Source organism: Rhinolophus ferrumequinum, chromosome 15, assembly GCF_004115265.2.
Source record: "Rhinolophus ferrumequinum isolate MPI-CBG mRhiFer1 chromosome 15, mRhiFer1_v1.p, whole genome shotgun sequence".
Lineage (NCBI taxonomy): Eukaryota > Metazoa > Chordata > Mammalia > Chiroptera > Rhinolophidae > Rhinolophus > Rhinolophus ferrumequinum.
In genome coordinates, this window is record NC_046298.1 from 42,859,156 (window position 1) to 42,879,305 (window position 20,150).

At 52.3% G+C, this 20,150-nt stretch overlaps 2 protein-coding genes across 4 annotated transcripts in view; one reads left to right on the top strand and one right to left on the bottom strand.

The window, feature by feature from the left end:
* STRN4 (striatin 4) overlaps positions 1 to 7,580 on the bottom strand; it is a 26,332-nt gene extending 18,752 nt beyond the window's left edge. For both annotated transcript variants that reach the window (XM_033128941.1, XM_033128940.1), the window contains exons 1-2: positions 7,281 to 7,580; positions 525 to 628 (exon numbers count right to left, since the gene is read on the bottom strand). In XM_033128941.1, coding sequence (XP_032984832.1) covers positions 525 to 628; positions 7,281 to 7,562 — 386 coding nt within the window. In that variant the 5' untranslated portion in view covers positions 7,563 to 7,580. The remainder of the gene's footprint in view (positions 1 to 524; positions 629 to 7,280) is intronic.
* On the top strand, positions 6,500 to 18,321 carry FKRP (fukutin related protein). Of its 2 annotated transcripts, none has more exons than XM_033128943.1 (3): positions 6,500 to 6,518; positions 8,804 to 8,865; positions 14,460 to 18,321. In XM_033128943.1, exon 3 carries the CDS (start codon positions 14,499 to 14,501, stop codon positions 15,981 to 15,983), a length of 1,485 nt encoding a protein of 494 aa, XP_032984834.1. In that variant the 5' UTR covers positions 6,500 to 6,518; positions 8,804 to 8,865; positions 14,460 to 14,498; the 3' UTR covers positions 15,984 to 18,321. The 2 variants fall into 2 exon arrangements, with proteins under 2 accessions (XP_032984834.1, XP_032984833.1); XM_033128942.1 differs by lacking the exon at positions 6,500 to 6,518 and adding an exon at positions 7,156 to 7,228.
* The last annotated feature ends 1,829 nt before the right edge of the window (positions 18,322 to 20,150 follow it).

Here is a 20,150-nt window from a genome sequence, read left to right on the forward strand (position 1 = left end):
TAGAAGAGCAAATGATTGCGAGTAAGACACAGAGGAGTATACGGGCCAGCACTCACCTCAGGAACCCCAAATCCCAGGGCGCCACTCCCATCCACTCTCTTCTCTCTGAAGCTCCCCCCACCCCCATGAGGAAGCAGCCCTGGTGGAGAAGCCACCACCAATGGCGTTGTGAGAACCCTCTCTGGAGCCTGACAGACTGGCTTGCCAGCCCAGCTCCAGGAGTCCTTGAAGAAGTCCTCACCCTCTGGAAGCCTCAATGTACTCATTAGGCTACTGGCAGGGATGCGACAATATACGGTGCATGGCACACAGTGGGCCACCAGCATCATGGTGACTGTCACTAGTGTCTATCCTGAATCCACCGATTATGTCTTATTCTGTCCCCTCCCCTAGAACCATGCAATACTGATCTGATCCCAAATCTCCCTGCGAGGAAGGGAAAGCGAGCAGCCAGCCCCCTGACCGCCCACCCTCCCGCTGAGGACCGACTTCCCAGAAGGCAGGACCAGGGCAGTGGGGCCCACCTCTCCTGCTTCAGCGCATACTCTAACATCTTGATCCGTCGTACCAGGTCTGCCTTGAGATTCTCTTGCCCCTTCCTCTCTCCCTGGAGGAAGGCCACCTGAGCCTGGGGGGACAGAGGGAACAGGAAGACAGCAGGGCTCAGCGCCAGCGCCTACCCCACAGTGACATGCAGCAGCCATTTCTTCAGGCGTGAAGACCCTGAACCAGGGTTCCGTGGAACATGAGAGGGCATGCTGGACCTGCTTCCAGAGTCCCTGCCATGTCATTACAATGAAAGAGTGAAAGAGGAATCCTTAACGCCCGCAATGGAAACAGGGCCAGCCTGGGCGTGACCTGTCCCTTTCTTCCAGGGAGAGGCCGGCTCAGGGAGGAGGTGGGGAGGTAGGTATGCACAGCCCTGGGCTCCTCCTGCCTGCCCCCCGTCCCCCACCCCGGAGGCAGGTGCGTCCCAAGGCTGCTGGTGGAGGTGGTGTCTCACTTCCTACCAGAGCATCTGTCTCTGGGAGGCGTAGGAAGCTACTTCTGGAGTTTAGGGACAAGAGTGGGTGGCTCGGATCAGCTCCCGCTCCAATACAAAAGCTTGACGACCCGGCCCCCACTGCGGGACCAACCGTCCCCCTGGAGTCTGGCCAGGGTGAGGGAGACGTCACAGACATGACCCAGGGCCCCTGCCACCACTTCACACCATCTGCTGGCATGGGCTGCTCCAGACTGCTCTGGTCTGTCAACAGGTCTCCTGGAGACTCTGGGCCAACGGCCTGCGAGGCAGGATCCTGGCCCTGACCAGGTTCTGGAAGTCCTGTGCCAAAGCACTGAGTGCAGGGCTCAACCCTGGCTTCTCCCCAAGTGCTCCGCTGTTCCAGGCGGGGGCAGCCTGAGCTCCAGGCCGGGCTCGGCCACTCACTTGCTGCAAGATCATAGGCAGGTGATCGGCCTCCTCTGAGCCTCCATTTCCCCTTCTAGAAAACGGGGCTCGTGAGAGTACCTGCCCTTCATGTGTTAAGTTCTTCTCAGTCCAAGGCCTAGCACAGAAGAAGGGCTAATAAATGCCAGCTCCTACCTCTTACTATTTCTCTTCTCCCTGTCCGTTCTTCCAGTGCTGACATGTGCCCAGTTCTTTAAGGGAGCTAGGGTCCCTCTGAGCCCTGACACCCATCCAGCAGGGACACACGTATGTGGCTTGCAGGCCACCTGCTCCCCGGGGCAGCTGCATCTTCCGGAGCCAATCCCCGCGCATCACGTGCTTGCTGAAGAACTTCAATGGCCCCACCAGAAGTCCCCAGCCTGGCCCCAGACATCTTTCCCAGGCAGTGCCCATTCTCAAAGCCTTCCTCCAGGACTGCCAGTTCTCGGCAGCCTCAGATGCCCACCCGCGCTGCTGTCCTTCTCCCTGGGGCTCCAAGGGCACTGAGCTACCTGCCCCGTGCACCGGAAATACAGCAGTCCGTGCTCACCTCTGCCCTGCTCCAGGGACCAGGTCTCTCCCTCACGTTAGCAGAGAACTGAGCACGTGCTAAGTACTGCCTGGCACTGGTGGGGGCTGGGGCAGGGGAAACGGGCACACTCCAACACTATCGGGGGGTCATAAATTGAGGTACCTGTCCTGAAGGGCCATCTGGCCAGATCTGTAAAACTATTAAACGCACATTCCTTTTGTCTTAGTGGTGCCACTTCGAGGAATTACAGGAACTTACCCTACTTGTGGGAATCTATTCTACAGGCATAATTGCAGTGGTAAGCTTCCTTTTGAAAAGCTAAAAAGGATATACATGCACTGATGTATAACAAAAGTATCACTCATTCATTCACACAAAATAGTTACTGAGCCCCAACTACGTATCAGGTACAGTTGGAGACAGAGGACACACAATGAACAAGTAAATACATGTCACCAGCTTTGCCAAGGAAAAGAAACTTCATCTGCACATGGAGAGAATGGGACTTCTTTCCCCCTCAACATTTTTTTCTCTCTACACTTCAAATCAACACACGCGTACATAAAAACCTAAGGCCAGACAGGCGGACTCACTGTGATCAACATCTCGGAAAGTGGAATTTCTGCTTTTTGTGTATCTTCTCAGCCACCCGAATCTACTCTGTCCATGAGTCATTTCAGAAGGTGGGGAGAGGTGGAGAAGAAAAGGCTGACTGACCACCAGACACAAGCCCTGAGGGACCTCCTCACTGTCCTCCCTGTCCTCCTGGGTTTCCGTTAGTGAGCCTCCCACTTCCCGGCGCCAGCTCAGCCTGCTGAGAGCCTACATTTGTCCAACATCCAACAGAGGTGACTTCCTATGACAGGCCAGTACTCCTGTGTGAGGAATACTGGAGCAGACGAGCGTCCCTGTCCCACAGGGCTCTCAGTCCACCGCAGGAGATAAGCACGAGCACTGACAACAAACATACCACCAACAAAGGATGTCATGGGAGGAGGGACACCCAACCCACTTTCGGAGTTAAGAAGTGACAGTCCTGCTAACAGCAGAAGGCTGATGAGAAGTTCGCCGGGGAGTGGAGTGTGCTGCTGGCACACTCAGAGACGAAAGTCGCAGAGAGGACTTCAGGGCTCTAAAAAGGGCAGTATGGCCACATCAGAATGCTACAAAGGTCATTTCAGCTATAACATGGAGAACTGGTGGCTGGAGGACTGGGTGTGGTGGCAAGGCTAAAGGCAAAGAGAAAGACAGTCCCAGAAGTCCCAGTGGCCTAGACTAGGAGGGGGCAGAGGCAGGGAGGGCATTTGAGGTAAGAAGGAGGAGGGATTCGTAAGACCTGGGGACTTGTCTGTGGGAGAAGAAAATGGAGAATCACTTGGCCTACTCTGCTCTGTTGTCCCCTTTGCAGTTCCTCTGGCAAAGGAGAGAGAAAAGAAGCAGACACATGTGGCTGAAGTGTGTGAAAGCAGTGGAATCCCACAGAAAGTGCAAGTGCTGGTGGCCAGTCCCTCCGACCTGGCAAACACCTGCAGCCACCACTGCCTGAGCTGCGAGGGCTGTGGTGGGCTGGCAGGTAGGTCTGGGATCTGGAAGTTCTCTACGCCCACATCCACCCACTGGCACTTCCTCTGGCTAGACTGTAGAACATACACAAGCTCAGAACCATTCTGAGACATGGCTGCCGCCTCTCCGCCGGCTGTTCCCTCTCTCCAGCCAAGCAACGTCTACAAGGCTTCCTGAGGCCCTCAGCATCTGTCCTCCAGGAACTGCTGCCTCTCTGCTCCCCTCTGCTGACCTATCTGTCCCAGCCCCCAAGGGAGGGGCTCCCCAGTTGGTGTCATCTGGCTCTGCATCTCCTACACTCCTTTGCCAAACTCCTCAGGGATGAGTCACCTGCATCCATCCCTCAGAGCCCCTTGTAAGGCTGGAAGTGGGGAGAGGCCAGCCCCACACCTTCTCTGCTGCCATAACACTGGCCACATCTCTGTCACTGCTCCTACATGAATGTCCAGGTCAGATTCCCCCACGAGGTTCCTCCTGTCCTCAACAAGCTCCCCTTCCCAGATCTGATCGTGGGCAGAGCCACACAACGCTGTAGCCTGCTGTGCAAAACTAGCTTCCTCTGTTTAGCCTGGAAGTTTCTGAAGGGCAGAAACCACACTGCCTACTTCTCAGAAACCCCCCACCTATCAAAGTCCTGCTTATTAATCTATACCACCTCCCTGCTCCAATCTTTGGGTGCCTCCCAGCAGGACCTCACAAGGAGCTGCCTTTTCTGCCATTCCACACACACTTACTGAGTCCTGACTGCACAGCACCTCCTGTGCTGGGAGCAGCTGTCCTGTATTTGGAGAAAAGGTATTCAGAGCTCATCAGAAAAAACGGACACAGTCCAGGCCATAAAGGATCGCACAGAAGTCACACCTCTGTAGGTGATAAATGCCTGAACACAGGTGTGTAAAAAGAGGTGCTACTGACAGGAGTCTAAACACGGAGCAACTTGGCAGAACCAAACACACCACTTTATAAACAAATCTCTTCTATTCCACCCATTCATTCTGCTTATATTCACACAGGAATATAAAGACATTCACTGCAGCCATTTCTGATGGAGAAAAATTAGAAACAAGCTAAAAGTCCATCAACAGGGGTCAAATTACAATACAAACATCCAGTGGAACGTAGTTATCAAAAATAATGAGAAAGCTCTGTGCTGATATGAAAGGAACACCAATGCACAGAAGTATGTGAAAAAAGTCATAAAATAATACGTATAATATGATCCGTGTTTTGTACACATAGAGCTGAATTACTTTCACAGCAATAAATAGTTGGGAAGGAGAGTGAGAGAGCGACAAAGGGGTGACTTTCACTTTTCACTTATACATCTACGTATACACACACACACACACACTTCTAAGATCTTTGAATTTTTACTCCTGCAACAGAACAAAAGAAAACAAAAGTACAAAGTGAGTGATGCTGGAGCCAAGACGAGGACAGCCTAATGGGTGCTACCCACAAGCTCCTCTCACACTCCAAGAAGGGCCACTGAGTGAGGGAACACACACCTTCCCTCTCATTAGCCTTAAAGATGAGAAGGTGGTGTGCTGGGTGCTGTAGGGCGCATTGGCGTGACGTCCCAGAGACCAAGATTCAATCCCAGCTCTACTATGACTGCTTGGATGACTCCGGGGAGGCCAAACAGTTTCTACAGAACAGTTTTCTCATCTGTACAGGGCGGCAGAGAGGAATTGAGCATGGGCTTGAAAGCCCACAGACCAGCCCTGCCACCCATGAGCTGTGATCCTAGATAAATCACTGACCCTCTCAGGGCCTCCATTTCCTCTTCTTTTTTCTTTTTTAGGGGAACAGGACTTTACTGGGGAACAGTGTGTACTTCCAGGTCTTTTTTCCAAGTCAAGTTGTTGTCCTTTCAGTCTTAGTTGTGGAGGGCGCAGCTCAGCTCCAGGTCCAGTTGCTGTTGCTAGTTGCAGGGGGCGCAGCCCACCATCCCTTGCGGGAGTCGAACCGGCAGCCTTCGGAATTAGGAGCATGGATCTCTAACCACCTGAGCCACCGGGCCGGCCCCCATTTCCTCTTCTTATTAAAATTAAAAGAGTGGTGATGAATTATATCACTTACCCTCCCAGAATATTGCAAGGATTAAACGATACCATGTATGTAAAGTGCTTAACACAGTGCCTGACACATAACATGGGATCAATAACAGCAGCTGCTACAATTACTGCTGAGTGAAGGCAATGACACTGGCCTGCCTACATAATAGGGGTATTGAGAAGATCTAACGAGATGTATGCTGCCTGGACACAGCCCCGCAAGGGGCACTTACATAAGGATTCCTCTCCCATCCCAACGCCACACAGCTAAGATCTCTAGTGAAGTGGGAGAATTGTGGGATGCTCTCTTTATTCATCCTATGGACAAAATTCTAATAAGTTATTTACTTGGGTCCAGACCTCAACTAGATAGTAAACAAGTCAGAAGGGGAAAGATGGGCTGCTAGAAGCAGATACTGACTTCTGCTAATAATATGCAGAGTCTAGGCACTTTCAGACACCTCTCCGCCCATGGCTGGACTCCCAATCTTCACAACTGATGCCCAGGCTACTTGGGACACTTTGCAAATGGACCCAGACTTCTCAAGGTCACCAAACCCAGCTCAGCTCCTCAGACTCTTCTAAACATCATCCCAGGGTGCACCCCTCTCCCAAGCTACCCCACAAACCATGGGGTCCTTTCCCAGAAACTTCCACAAACGCGTCGCCGCTCAGGGTCCTTCTGAGACGCTTTCTTCCTGCTCTACAAAATCCACTCCCTGCCACATCCCAGGTCCCCTGGGATTCCTCCTTACAGTCCCCATCCCAGGTCCCCTACTCTCCACGTTGGACATGCGTGACTCCCGCACCCACATTCCAGTTCAGGGTTTTCCACCTGCCATCCTACACACACCGCCCATCTCAGGACCATCCCCCACTCCTCCACACCCCCAAACTGGAGTTTCCACTCTGAAGCTCTTCCACACAGATTCCTAAGGTACGTCCTTGGGACCCCTTCCCTGCACTCGGTAGCCACACAAGCCAGGGCTCCTCCAGTTTCCTCCTCAGCAGGGAGGGCACACACCATCATCCTGGGACCCCTCGAGACCCTCCTGTTACCCCTTCAGTCCTCACGAAACCATCTTTCAGTTCCCTCTATCCAAATGCTCCGAAATACCCTGTGTCCCAGGATCCGTGACTTCCTCTCCGTACTCAGGCCTGATTCCGGCCGAACTGCTCTCGCCCTTGACGGGTCCCAAATCCTCCCGACGCCCCGTCTTCCACACTGAGCCCACTGGACTCCCCCTCCAACCGCTCCTGGTCGGGACTGTGGTGGGCATCCCTCGGCACCCGAGAGCGTTTGCTCACCCCCACACAAGCCCCTCCAACAAATCCTCTCAGCACCCTTGGCTGAGTTCTCCTGGGTCCCCGCCAGGCCCCGAGGCTACTCTCAGGAACCCGCCAGCCGGTCCGCTCACTCCCACTCCCACTTCCAGCTGGTTCGGGGCCCTTCCGCCCCTTCTCTCGACCGGCCGCGCTCGGGCATTCCCGCCCCCGGGCCCCACTCCCGCCTCGAGGCGCCCCGGTGCCCCCAGGACCCTCCACGGACTACCCCTCACTCCCGCTCTGAGCCACTCGCGGTCCCCTCCTGCCCCCCCGGCCGTCCCGGCGGCCATTGCTCCAAGATGGCGGCGGCGGCGGCGGCGGGTGAGGCCGGGCCGGGCCGGGCGGGGGGTCGGGGGTCCCGGGCGGCGCTCACCTGCAACTCGGCGCGCTCCGCCTCCCAGCGGGCCTTCTCCGCTTCGAAGCGCGCCCACTCGTGCTGGATAAAGTGCAGGATCCCGGGCAGGCTCAGGGGCTCCGGCCCCGCCGTGGGCCCGGGACTGCTCCCGCCGCCGCCTCCCTTAGCAGCCGGGCCGGGCCCGGGGACGGGGGCAGAGACCGGGGCCGCCCCCGTCGGACCGGGGCCCGCGCCCGAGCCGAGGGGGCGGCAGGAGGAGGCGGCGGCGGCGACGGCTGCGGCCGCTCGCTCCTCCATCATGGAGGCCCCGGGCCGGCCCGCGCGCCCGCTGTGCCTCGCGCGCCTGCGCGGCCGCCCAATCCCCGCGCGCGCGCTCGGCAGGGGCTGAGTGGGGGGGCGGGGACGGGAGCGAGGCCGGGCGCGCGCCTCGCCCACCCGGGTCGACCCCGAAGGCGCGCGCGGGGGGGTGGCTGGAAGGGGCGGGGCGGGGGCGCGCTCCCCGAGAACCGGCAAACTGGACCCCGGTCCTGCGCGAGGGTTGTCCTTGGGGAGAGCGGGACTTTGAGAGGGCGCTGCTTTCTGCCCCCCTCCTCCCGCTTCGCTCCAAAGAAAGATTCTAACCCTCTCCAGACCCAAATACCACTCTCCTCGAGCATCACTGTAACTCTTTGAGAGAAAGGACGACCACCAGGGGTGGTTTCAGCCATGGCTCAATCCTGATTCCTGGCCATGGTCGGTTGTCATGGTAACCCTTCCCTAGCCTGGAACACCCCCAGCCTTCCCTCCCCTCCACCTTTGTGGTTATGGAGCCTCAAACCTCTCCTGTCCTTGCAACAGGAGGAGGTTGCTAAGGTAACCTAAGTCCCTGGTGATCCTTCTGCCCCTACCCTCATTGCTTACTATGGCAACCTCACCTAACACTCAGGTAGAAAGGATACTAGCCCCAGGGACACTGATTATTAAGGGAAATACCTCTTTCCCAACCCCTTCTCCCAGCCACCCAGTTGGCATTACCGTGGTAACCATCTCCCCTCCTTTCTTATGGTGGGAAGTCCCTGGACCAAACCAACCAGGTATTTAGAAAAGGAGATGCTCTGCTGAGGAGTAGTTGCTATGGTTACAAGGCCTGACCATCCCCAGGGATGTGAGAAACCAGCAAGGCCAAGTCCCGGTTACTGTGGTAACAGGGGCAGTCCCCCCACCCCTCCAGTGACCCTAGTAACCAGACCCACCAAGGTAGGGAATGGTTTTAGGATTTTCTCTCAGGATGGAGTGTGTAAAGGGAAAGGGTTGTCATGGTAACAGCTTGTCACTTTTAGCCCTATGTTTCTGGACACATTCATCAGAGAGGGATGGTTATAGGTTGCTATGATAACTGACATCCTTTCCACCCATTCCTAAAATGCTCGTGTCTGAGCTTAAGGGACTTCAAGAGAAATGATTCCTTGACCTTCTCACTGCCACTTTTGTAGGTAAGATGAAATTGTACTCTATTGTGCAAAATTGGTTGATTTGGGGTTTTCTGTTTCTCCTTCCCTCAGCAGTGCAGCTGAGCTGGGCTGGAACCGCCTCCCTGGAACTCCCCCAGCCTGCAACGTAGGAGGTAAGAAGTCCTTCAGTGTCACCAGCACTCATGTGGACACTGCCCTTCCTTCATCCCCAAAGTCTTTCCACATATCTACCCATCACATTCCCGTGCAACAGTTGAGACTCAGGCTAGATCAGAGCTCAGGCCAGGTGAACCCAGGCCTGAAGTGAGTCTGGATCCACTTACATTGTTTTGTCAGGGATAGAGAGACAAAGTCTTGGCTTAATTGTCTTCTCCTTCCCTGACTACCTTTTCTTTTCTTTAATTTATTTTGAGTGTGTTTTTCCAGGACCCATCAGCTCCAAGTCAAGTAATTGTTTCAATCTAGTTGTGGAGGGCACAGCTCACACTGGCCCATGTGGGGATCGAACCGGCAACCCTGGTGTTACGAGCATCACGCTCTAACCAACTGAGCTAACCGGCTGCCCCTCCTGACTACCTTTTCTAAAGGAAGTACTGTTTTTTTTCTGCCACCCCTCCCCCCAAGCTGGTTTCTTGCCCCATCTATAAGTTGTTTGTGTAGTTTTTACTTGTCTTCCCACCTCTGGAGGTCCTACTCAGTGACTGCCTAATTCATCCCCGGAACACAGGGTATGGCACAGAGAGCACTCAATGAATAGCTTTGTTGAGTTAGTGAATTGAATTAATTAATGTGTCATATTCAGCTTTGAAAGTACTTGTCAGGTTAAGGCTGGAGAAGTCTCAGAAGGTTGACAGAGTGGGCTGAGTAGACCCAAGAAAGACAGCGGAGTTGATTGGATTAAAGCACAACTCTGGGTCCAACTTCTTGGGTCAAATCCTGAGTCCACCACTTTCCAGCTGTGTGACCTTAATTAAGCAAGTGACTTCACCTTTCTGTGCCTCAATTTCTTCATCTTTAAATGTGATCATAACTTGAAGATTAAACAAGTTAACGTGTGTAAAGTACTCAGAACAGGTCTGGCACATCGTGAGCAGCTAGATTTGTTAATAGTATTCTATTATGAAAAATATTCATAAAAGCATATAGATTATTTGGACCTTCAAAATCATTTCCTCTACCTTACCTCAATGAAGGGGTTTTGAGCCCTTATAGTCAGAAAAGTCAAGACTAACCTTGTGAGGGTACTAGATGATTCCTTTCTCCTTCCTCTTTGGTCCCCTCACCCAGTAGGTGGCGCTTCCCCATGAAGCCATGATAAATACCCTCTGGTCTCTGAGGACCCCCCTTTCTGTCCTCTGTCCTTCTGGGTACCTCCCAGCCCAGAGTCACCCAGACAGCATGACAAGAACCGGAGCCTGGACAGTGGAGACCTGGGTTCTGCTCCCTGCATCCTTTCTGTCTCTAAGCCACAGGTTCCCCATCTGAATAATTGGAGTCACTCATTTATTGAGCACCTGCTATGTGCCGGGCATTGAGCTGTGCTCTGGGCATACAGCAGGGAACAAAACAATAAACAAGATAAATAAACATCTACATGATAGGGCCGGCCCAGTGGCTCAGGCAGTTGGAGCTCCGTGCTCTTAACTCCGAAGGCTGCCTATTCAATTCCCACATGGGCCAGTGGGCTCTCAACCACAAGGTTGCCGGTTCAACTCCTCTGCTCCCTCAAGGGATGGTAGGCAGCACCCCCTGCAACTAAGATTAAACTCGGCACCTTGAGCCGAGCTGCCTCCCGGATGGCTCGGTTAGTTGGAGCGCATCCTCTCAACCATCAGGTTGCCGGTTCGACTCCTGCAAGGGATGGTGGGCTGTGCCCCCTGCAACTAGCAACGGCAACTGGACCTGGAGCTGAGCTGTGCCCTCCACAACTAAGACTGAAACGACAACAACTTGAAGCTGAATGGCACCCTCCACAACTAAGATTGAAAGGACAACAACTTGACTTGGAAAAAAGCCCTAGAAGTACACGCTGTTCCCCAATAAAAGTCCTGTTCCCCTCCCCCAATAAAATCTTTAAAAAAAAAAAATCTACATGATAACTACTAGGAGAGATAAATAACCAGGGATGGGGCAGAGGAAGTATGTGGGTGATAGGGAGATGTATTTTTAAATAGTGTGGCCAAAGGAAGGGCTCACTGGACAGGTGACATTTGAACAAAGACCTGAAGGCCGTGGGACAGGAGTCATGCAGATACCTTCTGGAGAGAGCATCCAGGCAGAGGGAGTAGCCAGTGTAGTGGTTAGAGTGTGTCAGGTGTACTTGAAGAATAGTGTTTGGTGGCCGGTGTGGCCAGAGCTGAGTGAGAGTGGGAGAGGGTGGGAGACCATTGGGGCCCTTATGGGTTATAGTGAAGACTTTGGCTTTCCCTTTGAGTGACTTTTGAGTCATGGAGCGTTTGAGCAGACACAGGACAGGAGCTAATTTGAGTTCTGGGTGCTAAATGGGAAACAAAACTGTAGGGGACAAGGGTGGAGCAGGAGAATGGTCTCTTTAGAATCTTTCGAAGATTCTAAAACCATCTAAGGGTCTCTCCTGTGCTTCTGTGTATCTAAGCTCTAAGATTCTAAGATTTTTAATACTCCAAAGACTCAGTGGATTCAGAAGTTCCTTCTGCCCACAATAATGTGAGTTCCATGAGGTTCGGGGTGTTGCTTGTCCTTCTATTGTGTGTCCACCGCTCTGTCCCCAGTGCCTAAAACAGAGCCTGGCGTGTTGTAGTTCAAGTAGCTACTGAAGGACTGAAGGAAGGAGGGATCCATCTAAGGTCCAGAAGGCAATTCCAAGGTTCTAAAGAGTAAGAAGTCACTCTTAAAAGTGCAACTCAGATTCTTAAGTGACATCCAACTTGGGTCAGAGAAGGGCCAGCAGAACTGGGACAGGTGACGGGGAGGTGGGAGTACATTCCTGGCAGGAGAGTGGAGGAGACAGGACGACCAGCACAGGGCCCCAGGCACTTGGCCACAGTGTAGAGTTTGACTCCAGGGACCTGAGTGAGCTTTATAGACATAAAAACCCTGACCTTGGCCATCATTTTTTGTTTTTGCCAAATGCATTTTCGGTGCCCAGGCATGTGCTAGGAACACAGTGGTAATGGAGACAGCCCTGGCTCTACCCTCCTGGGTCTAGTGGGGCAAACAGACCCATCCCCAGACAGTGCCAGACCAGAATGGGTAGGGCTGGGATGGGGGAATCCTAGAGGGGACTTCTGACTCAGCCTGGGGATCAGGGAGGGCTTCTTGGAGGAGGCGCCATCTGAGCTGAGGCCTGAAGCATAAGTAGGAGTTCTCCAGGAGAAAATGGGCATGGGGAGTAGGGGTGTTCAAAAGGACACTCTTCTAGGCAGAAGGAACAGAGTGTGCATAGGTTTAGAAATAAGACTTATTTGAAGAAAAGTCCAAGGTGGCTTAGGCAAAGAGTGTGAGGAAGCAAGATGGGGCTGGAATGGTGGGTGGGCCGGGGCCAGGTCACACAGGCCTTGTAGGATATTGTGAGAAACTTCAGCTTTCTCCCCAGGCACTGGGGACCCTCTGAGCAGGGAGGGAGAGGTCAGGTTTGTGTTTTATGAAGATCCCTCCGGCCATGACAGGAAGGGGCGTGGGGGACTTGCTCAGGAAACCAGGGGAGGATGGGTGGGTATCTGGGTGGACCCAGGTTGAGAGGGGAGCTGTGGGAAAGGGGTGCAAAGGTCAGAAGTATTTAGGAACTAGGAAGGTCAGCTGGCTCTCTGATGTCCCCCTCTCTAGAGGAGCAGACACCTATGAAAATCCTTCATGGGGAAACTTTATTTAAGTATCTGCTCAGATCCCTGTGAGTTAGTTACACCTCCTGTGCTGGAGACTAGCCAAATCTTCAAGTTGTAATGGGGACAGGAAGACAGCGCCATCTAGGGGTAGCTTAGGAGTGTGGCCAAGAAGGGGGCAAGTCCGAAGGCTAGCCTCTTAATGCAGCCCACTTCACTTCAAACAAACACAAACTGTAATTGTGATGAAATACAGGTAACAAAACTTATCATCTTAACAATTTTTTTTAAAGATTTTATTGGGGAAGGGGAACAGGACTTTATTGGGGAACAGTGTGTACTTCCCGGACTTTTTCCAAGTCAAGTTGTTGTTCTTTTTTTTTTTTAAATTTATTGGGGTGACAATTGTTAGTAAAATTACATAGATTTCAGGTGTACAATTCTGTATTGCATCATCTATAAATCCCATTGTGTGTTCACCACCCAGAGTCAGTTCTCCTTCCATCACCATATATTTGATAAGTTGTTGTCCTTTCAGTCTTAGTTGTGGAGGGTGCAGCTCAGCTCCAGGTCCAGTTGCTGTTGCTAGTTGCAGGGGGTGCTGCCCACCATCCTTTGTGGGACTCGAGGAATCAAACTGGCAACCTTGTGGTTGAGAGCCTGTGCTCCAAACAACTGAGCCATCTGGGAGGCAGCTCAGCTGGAGGTGCCGAGTTCAATCTTAGTTGCAGGGGGCGGAGCCCACCATCCCTTGTGGTCGAGAGCCCACTGGCCCATGTGGGAATCGAACCGGCAGCCTTCGGAGTTAGGAGCATGGAGCTCCAACCGCCTGAGCCACCGGGCCGGCCCCCCCCTTAACAATTTTTAAGTGTATAGTTCCGTAGTGTTAAGTATATTCACATTATTGTGCAAACAATCTCCAGAACTTTTCCATCTTACGAAATTGAAACTCCAAACCCATTAAACAACAACTCCCCATTTCCCCCTCCCCACAGCCCCTGGCAACCACCATTCTACTTCCCATTGCTATACGTTTGACCCACTCCATTTGAAAAAACAAAATGACCAACATTAAAAATTGGGATAATTCTGATTTAAGAAAACATTTCTAGCTTTTTTTATGCTAAAACCAAAACGATCTGGCTGACCATCAAGAAAGAGGTGACCATGTAGCACAGGATTTGAGCAAGTGAGAAGTGGTAGTCAAGTAGGGACTTAAGGGCCAACGCTTGAGGGCATCAGCCTCACACTAGAGCCAGAGCCAGGGTGTAGGTGGGACAGGAGGGAGAGATCGGGGTGGCTTCCTGGAGGAGTGAAGAATAGAGAAGAAGGTTCAAATTGGCCTTGGGGGTGGGGTCTGAGGCATTTATAACTGAATCCAAATCTGAATGAGAAGCGGACAATGTTTAATGGGTCTACTGAGCTGGCAGGGTGGGGGCCTCGAGTGGTTCAGCTGCAGCAAGGAGACCTCATGCTGCTTTAGGACTGTGGTGGGTGACACGCCAGCCTCCTTGTACCAGGGGCACTGGACGCCTCCGTGCTACCAGTATGAGATTGAACAAGGAAGAAGGGAAGATGATTCACTTGATAAAATCTTACTGAATACCTAATATATACTTAGCTCTGGACTAGGTGGCCTTGGGACCCAGCAGTGACCAAGACAGGCTCAGGACTTGCCCTTATGGGTCTCACAATCCAGGGGGAAGACACAGATGAGACCCTAGGCAGTAATGACTTACAATGGTGGGGCAACCCAGGGGGCTGAAGTAGCCCAGAGGTCCAGGGCACAAGACCAGCCTGGGAGGTCGGGAAGGGCTACCTGGAGGAGGAAGTCAGAGCTGAAACGAAATAGGGAAAAGGCTGGGAGAGAAGGGCAAGGCTAAAGATGGGTTATGGGGTGTTGTTGGCAACCAGCTCCAGCCTCATCTTTCATTCCCACTCCCCAGGATGCCCTGGAGGCCCAGCTAGGGCCTGAATTTGGCCCCATGCGGCTCACCCGCTGCCAGGCTGCCCTGGCAGCCGCCATCACCCTCAACCTCCTGGTCCTCTTCTATGTATCCTGGCTGCAGCACCAGCCCAGGAACTCCCGGGCCCGGGGTCCCCGTCGCGGATCTTCCGCCCCCCACGTCACCATCCTGGTGCGGGAGTTCGAGGTCTTTGACAACGCAGTTCCTGAGATGGTGGATTCCTTCCTGCAACAGGACCCAGCCCAGCCGGTGGTGGTGGCAGCCGACACACTCCCGTACCCACCCCTGGCCCTGCCCCGCATCCCCAACGTTCGCCTGGCGCTGCTGCAGCCTGCTCTGGACCTGCCCGCCGCAGCCTCGCGCCCCGAGACCTACGTGGCCACTGAGTACGTGGCCCTGGTGCCCGATGGGGCAAGGGCCGAGGCACCAGGCCAGCTGGAGCGTATGGTGGAGGTGCTCCGAACGGGAGGTGCACGCCTGGTGGCCGCGCGGGTCGCCTCAGCCAACCCTGCCCGGTGCCTGGCCCTGAACGTCAGCCTGAGGGAGTGGACAGCCCACTACAGCCCGGCCCCCTCCGCACCCCGCTGCGACGCCCTGGAAGGGGATGCTGTGGTACTCCTGCGCGCCCGCGACCTCTTCAATCTCTCAGCGCCCCTCGCCCGGCCGGTGGGCACTGGCCTCTTCCTGCAGACGGCCCTGCGAGGCTGGGCAGTGCAACTGCTGGACTTGACCTTCCCGGCTGTGCACCAGCCCCCGCTGGCCACGGCCCACGCACGGTGGAAGGCGGAGCGTGAAGGACGCGCGCGAAGGGCGGCGCTGCTGCGGGCGTTGGGCATCCGCCTGGTGAGCTGGCAGGGTGGGCGCCTCGAGTGGTTCGGCTGCAGCAAGGAGACCCCACGCTGCTTCGGGACCGTGGTGGGTGACACGCCAGCCTACCTGTACGAGGGGCGCTGGACGCCTCCGTGCTGCCTGCGAGCGTTGCGTGAGACCGCCCGCTACGTGGTGGGTGTGCTGGAAGCGGCTGGCGTGCGCTACTGGCTGGAGGGCGGCTCGCTGCTGGGGGCGGCACGCCATGGGGACATCATCCCGTGGGACTATGACGTGGACCTGGGCATCTACCTGGAGGATGTGGGCAACTGTGAGCAGCTGCGGGGGGCCGAGGCGGGCTCCGTGGTGGATGAGCGTGGCTTCGTGTGGGAGAAGGCCATAGAGGGCGACTTCTTCCGCGTGCAGTACAGCGAAAGCAACCACCTGCACGTGGACCTGTGGCCCTTCTATCCCCGCAACGGGGTCATGACCAAGGACACGTGGCTGGACCACCGGCAGGATGTCGAGTTCCCTGAACACTTCCTGCAGCCTCTCGTGCCCCTGCCCTTTGCCGGCTTCGTGGCACAGGCGCCTAACAACTACCGCCGCTTCCTGGAGCTCAAGTTTGGCCCTGGGGTCATCGAGAACCCCGAGTACCCCAACCCGGCACTCCTGAGTTTGGCAGGAAGCGGCTGAAGTCCTGACTCCCGCGCTTGGGGTCAGGGGAACCATCTTTTGTCTTGGTGTCGCTGGCATTTGGTGGGCGGGCCAGGGATGCCAAGCCGCTCTTCAGGGCCCAGCACAGTTCGAGACATCAAAACCATGTCCTGCCCAACATTTCCAGGAATCCTGGGTTCCGGTGCTGGGACAGAATTTTGGAAAGAGAGGGAGAAAGTATAGATTCTGGGGCCGGACTGCCACGATTCAGCCCCCGGGTCTAACACTTAACAGGTGGCCCTGGGCTAGTGTTCCGGTTTCTCTGCCTCAGTTTCCTTCAGGATTCAGTGTCTGGCACATAAAGAACGCCAGGACGTTGGCTGCTAGGCTTGCTTTAACCACTAGAGGGCGCCTTTGTCCTACCATGGGGCCAAGACAACAGCAAGCCCAGGACCTGTGCTCCATAGCTTTCACGGCTCTTGAGCCTTTGGTGTTCTGCCTGAACCTCTGTGCCCCGCCAGGCAGGATAACCATCACCCCTTCTTCCGGAATGCGACTTCCTCCCTTCCTGGGAGAGCCCTGTTGAGGTGCATGCCGCTCTTAACCTCATCAGAGGAGGAAAAGGACTCAGAGCTCTGAGGTATGACTGTAGTTAAGAGGGCTTCTGGATTGGGGCCCCATTCCTTATTAACTGTGTTACCTCGTTATTTAAACTCTCTGCACCTGTTTCTCTGCTTGCAAGGCAGAGTAAATAACCATAGCTGACATTTACTGAGCACTTACTGTGTACCAGGCATTGTTCTCAGTGTTTCACATGAATTACCTGATTTACCCCTTGCCTCCACTCTCCCAGATGAGAGCTGCTATTATTTCCATTGTACAGAGGAGGAAACTGAGGCCAAAATGGTAAAGTCACTTGCCCAAGGTCAGACAGCATAGGAAGTGGCAGAGTGGGAACTTACATCCAGGCTGTCAGTCTGGAACCCACACTGAAATGAACCACAGTGCCCATTCTAATACTGGTACCCAAGAGGACCCTTACCACTTAGGAGGCAGAGTGACAGCAGCCTTCCTTTTGTGATCATGCACCTAAGAGTAAATACTGTTTGGGCATGTACCCTCAATATGTGTGTTTATTTGTAAATGATATACAAGTACTACTATCATGCTGTGTATTCATGATAAGGCTTAAATTATTCCATTTTTTAAATTAAAAATGAATATAAAGGTTTTTGTTTACTTGCCTCAACCCAACGGCTTGTCCCGCACACCTCCTGGTATGTTCACCTGGTTTTTGAAACAGGCTTTGAAGTGGAACAGGCCCGGGTTCAAATCCCAGCGCTTCTGCTTCCTTCCACGTGAACCAAAGCCACTGTGAGCCTGCCTGTGCACTTCTGCTTTGTACCTGGGAAAGGGGTATGATGAGAGCGCCCACCACACAGGGGTGCTGTGAGGCACTTGAGTGGTAAAGGGGTCAGGAATCAGGGCTGAGTTTAGATCCTGGCTTGGTCACCTGCTTTCTTTGTAGGTCCTGGCTTGGTGACCTTAGGTGTCGCTGCCTCTCTGAACCTATAGATTGGGTGGGAGGATTGAAATGTGAACTCCTTACAGGAAAAGGCTTCACAATCAAGAGAAGACAAATATGCAAATTTAGTTCACTCCTCCGAGGCTCAGGTGTCCAAAGCCTGACTTCTTATAACGCAGCCTGTTTTTAGCCACTGAACCCATAAATGGCTCACAAAGAGACTGCCGTGTTCCCATGGAGCATTCTGGAAACATACGGGGATGATTTGGGCTATCACCGTGGTCGGTGATGCTGTTGGAAGGCATGGCCCAGGGATAGACATGTCTTATGATACATGTAGGGCCTCTGCACACAATTAAAGCAGTGTCCCTTGTTGCATACAGTTTTAAAATGGCACCTCGGACATTCATGAAAAACTAGTGATGTTCAAAAAATTTTGCAATGGGCACAGTAATATAAATTAATATGTAAATCATATAAGCATCCAATTTTTGAAATATTTCTTTAAATCTCAAGTAATCAAAATGATCTATCTACAGATACATATTTCTTTAAGTTTTTGCCAGGAACATAAGTTGAAGCTCTACTCATTCTTAAATTATTTAATGATTTTGTTTCATTTGGAAATTGTTAGTGTGATTTCATTTTTTTAGTGTGATTTCTTGATTGACACAGCTGTATATGTGTACATATGTGAAATAACATTTATCTGTATAGATATATAACCTTGCCTTAGCTATGTATGATTTGACAAGGGAACCACATTAAATGCTTCTATTAACTTCCCATTAGATTGAGAATCATTAGGTGACCTGCGATTTCGACAGATAAAGAATTTCTCTTAGCATCAACCATAGTGTCTTGGTGCTTTCTCCTCTTTTCGCTGTCCCTGAATGAACAACAATTATGTTAAAAACTTTTCTAGCCCTTATAATAGTGTCTGATACTTTTATATATTTAATATTTTTATTTTCAACTAAGCAACGATTTTCAACTAAGAAAACCCATTGTAACAATTACCTTGAACTAATGAGTTTATATTACAATACGCATTACTGAATTTTACTGCTTTCTCAATTACTCATGTGCTATTAATCAGAAGTAGTTCGGTATTTTAACAACCGGCACATCCATCCTAGTTCATACTAACTAAATTTTAGGCCTACTTGAAAAACACCTGGTTAAGAATTATCTCACCCCAGAACCTAGCTCTCTCTCCATGCAAGCACCAAGTCCTTTTTGTAAGGTTTTAATAGGCTCTGAAGTTTCCAGGAAGTGCAACTACCAAGTAAAATGAGGGAGGCCTGTGTTGTGTTTTGTTTAAAACTTGGCCAAGGATTGTCAACAAGTTCAGAAAATCACGTTCCACAAGGCTTTTGGTAATTAGACACCGATATCACGTGTATCCAGCCATGTTGGCAGCTGCCTACCTGTGTACATTACAGGTGTAAGCATCTGGCTACCTCCTTGGGTTCCAGGGAGATTGCTTCATGCATTCATATATTAAGATGCATATTATAAATTACTATCCTTTTATTTCTTTTTATTACCATTAGGGCAACATAGAGATTGTTTTTAAAATCATGCACAGATGGGTTATATTTATCTGTGAACTTTATTTCATGAGAGCCAAGAAGTCTTCCCCAGAAGTGACATTCCAGCCAGCATATGCACATGGTGGTTTAAACACAGAAACATTAAATTATGGATTATTAATCCATTGGCAAATAGTCACCGCCATGAGTCCCCTACTGTTACCCTCCTGGCTCTCCTTGGGGGCCCCCTGGACTCCCCCAGACCCAGCAGCCAAGGGGTTAACACTGGGCTGTGGGAGGTAAGAGGGGCGGGTGTCCTTGTCCCGGATGGGCCAATGCATTTACCAAGCAAATACTTTGTGTATTACCTCAGGACAATACAAAATACTTGTTATGAAAAGTAGGTGGCATGCAAAGACCTGTGTCCAAATGCAGCTTTATGCACAATCACCCCAAGCTGGAAACCACCCAATGTCCATTAACAGGTGAGGTCAACAAACTGTGTACACGCAGACAATGGAATCCTCCTCAGTGATCAAACAAAAAAGAAATGAACCACTTGGATCCCGTGCAAAAATACGACTAAATCTCAACAGCTTCATGCTAAGTAAAGGAAGCCAGACGCAAACTCACTTGCTATGATTCTAATGTGAAATTCTAATCCTTAGTGACCCAAAGCAGACAGGTGCCTGCCTGGGCCTGGGGGTGGAGGGAGGGAAAAACTGCAGAGGAGCACAAGGAAATTTGGGGGTGGTGAGGATATGCTGTATCTTGGTGGTGGTTTTTCACAAGTGTATGCATCTGTCAAAACTCATCCAACTGTCCAATGGATGTAGTTTATTGTATGTAAATTATACCTCAATAAGGTTGATCCCCCAAAAAAAGATGTGGAAGGGCGTCTTAACAGGCCTAGAAACATTGACCTATCACTAGGAGAGACAAGGCTCAGTCATTACCCTGCCTGCCTGCCCCCCATACTGCCACTCTGAGCCTGGAACCCAGGCCCAAGCCCAATCCGGGACCAGCTTAAGCCCTCCCTCCTAAGCCAGGCTCTTTTAAAGGAGCAAAAGAGCTGTCGCAATGAGAGGGTGGGGCAATGGAGGAAGGGAGAGGAAGTTGGAAGTGTGGCCCAGGGAGTGGCTGTCC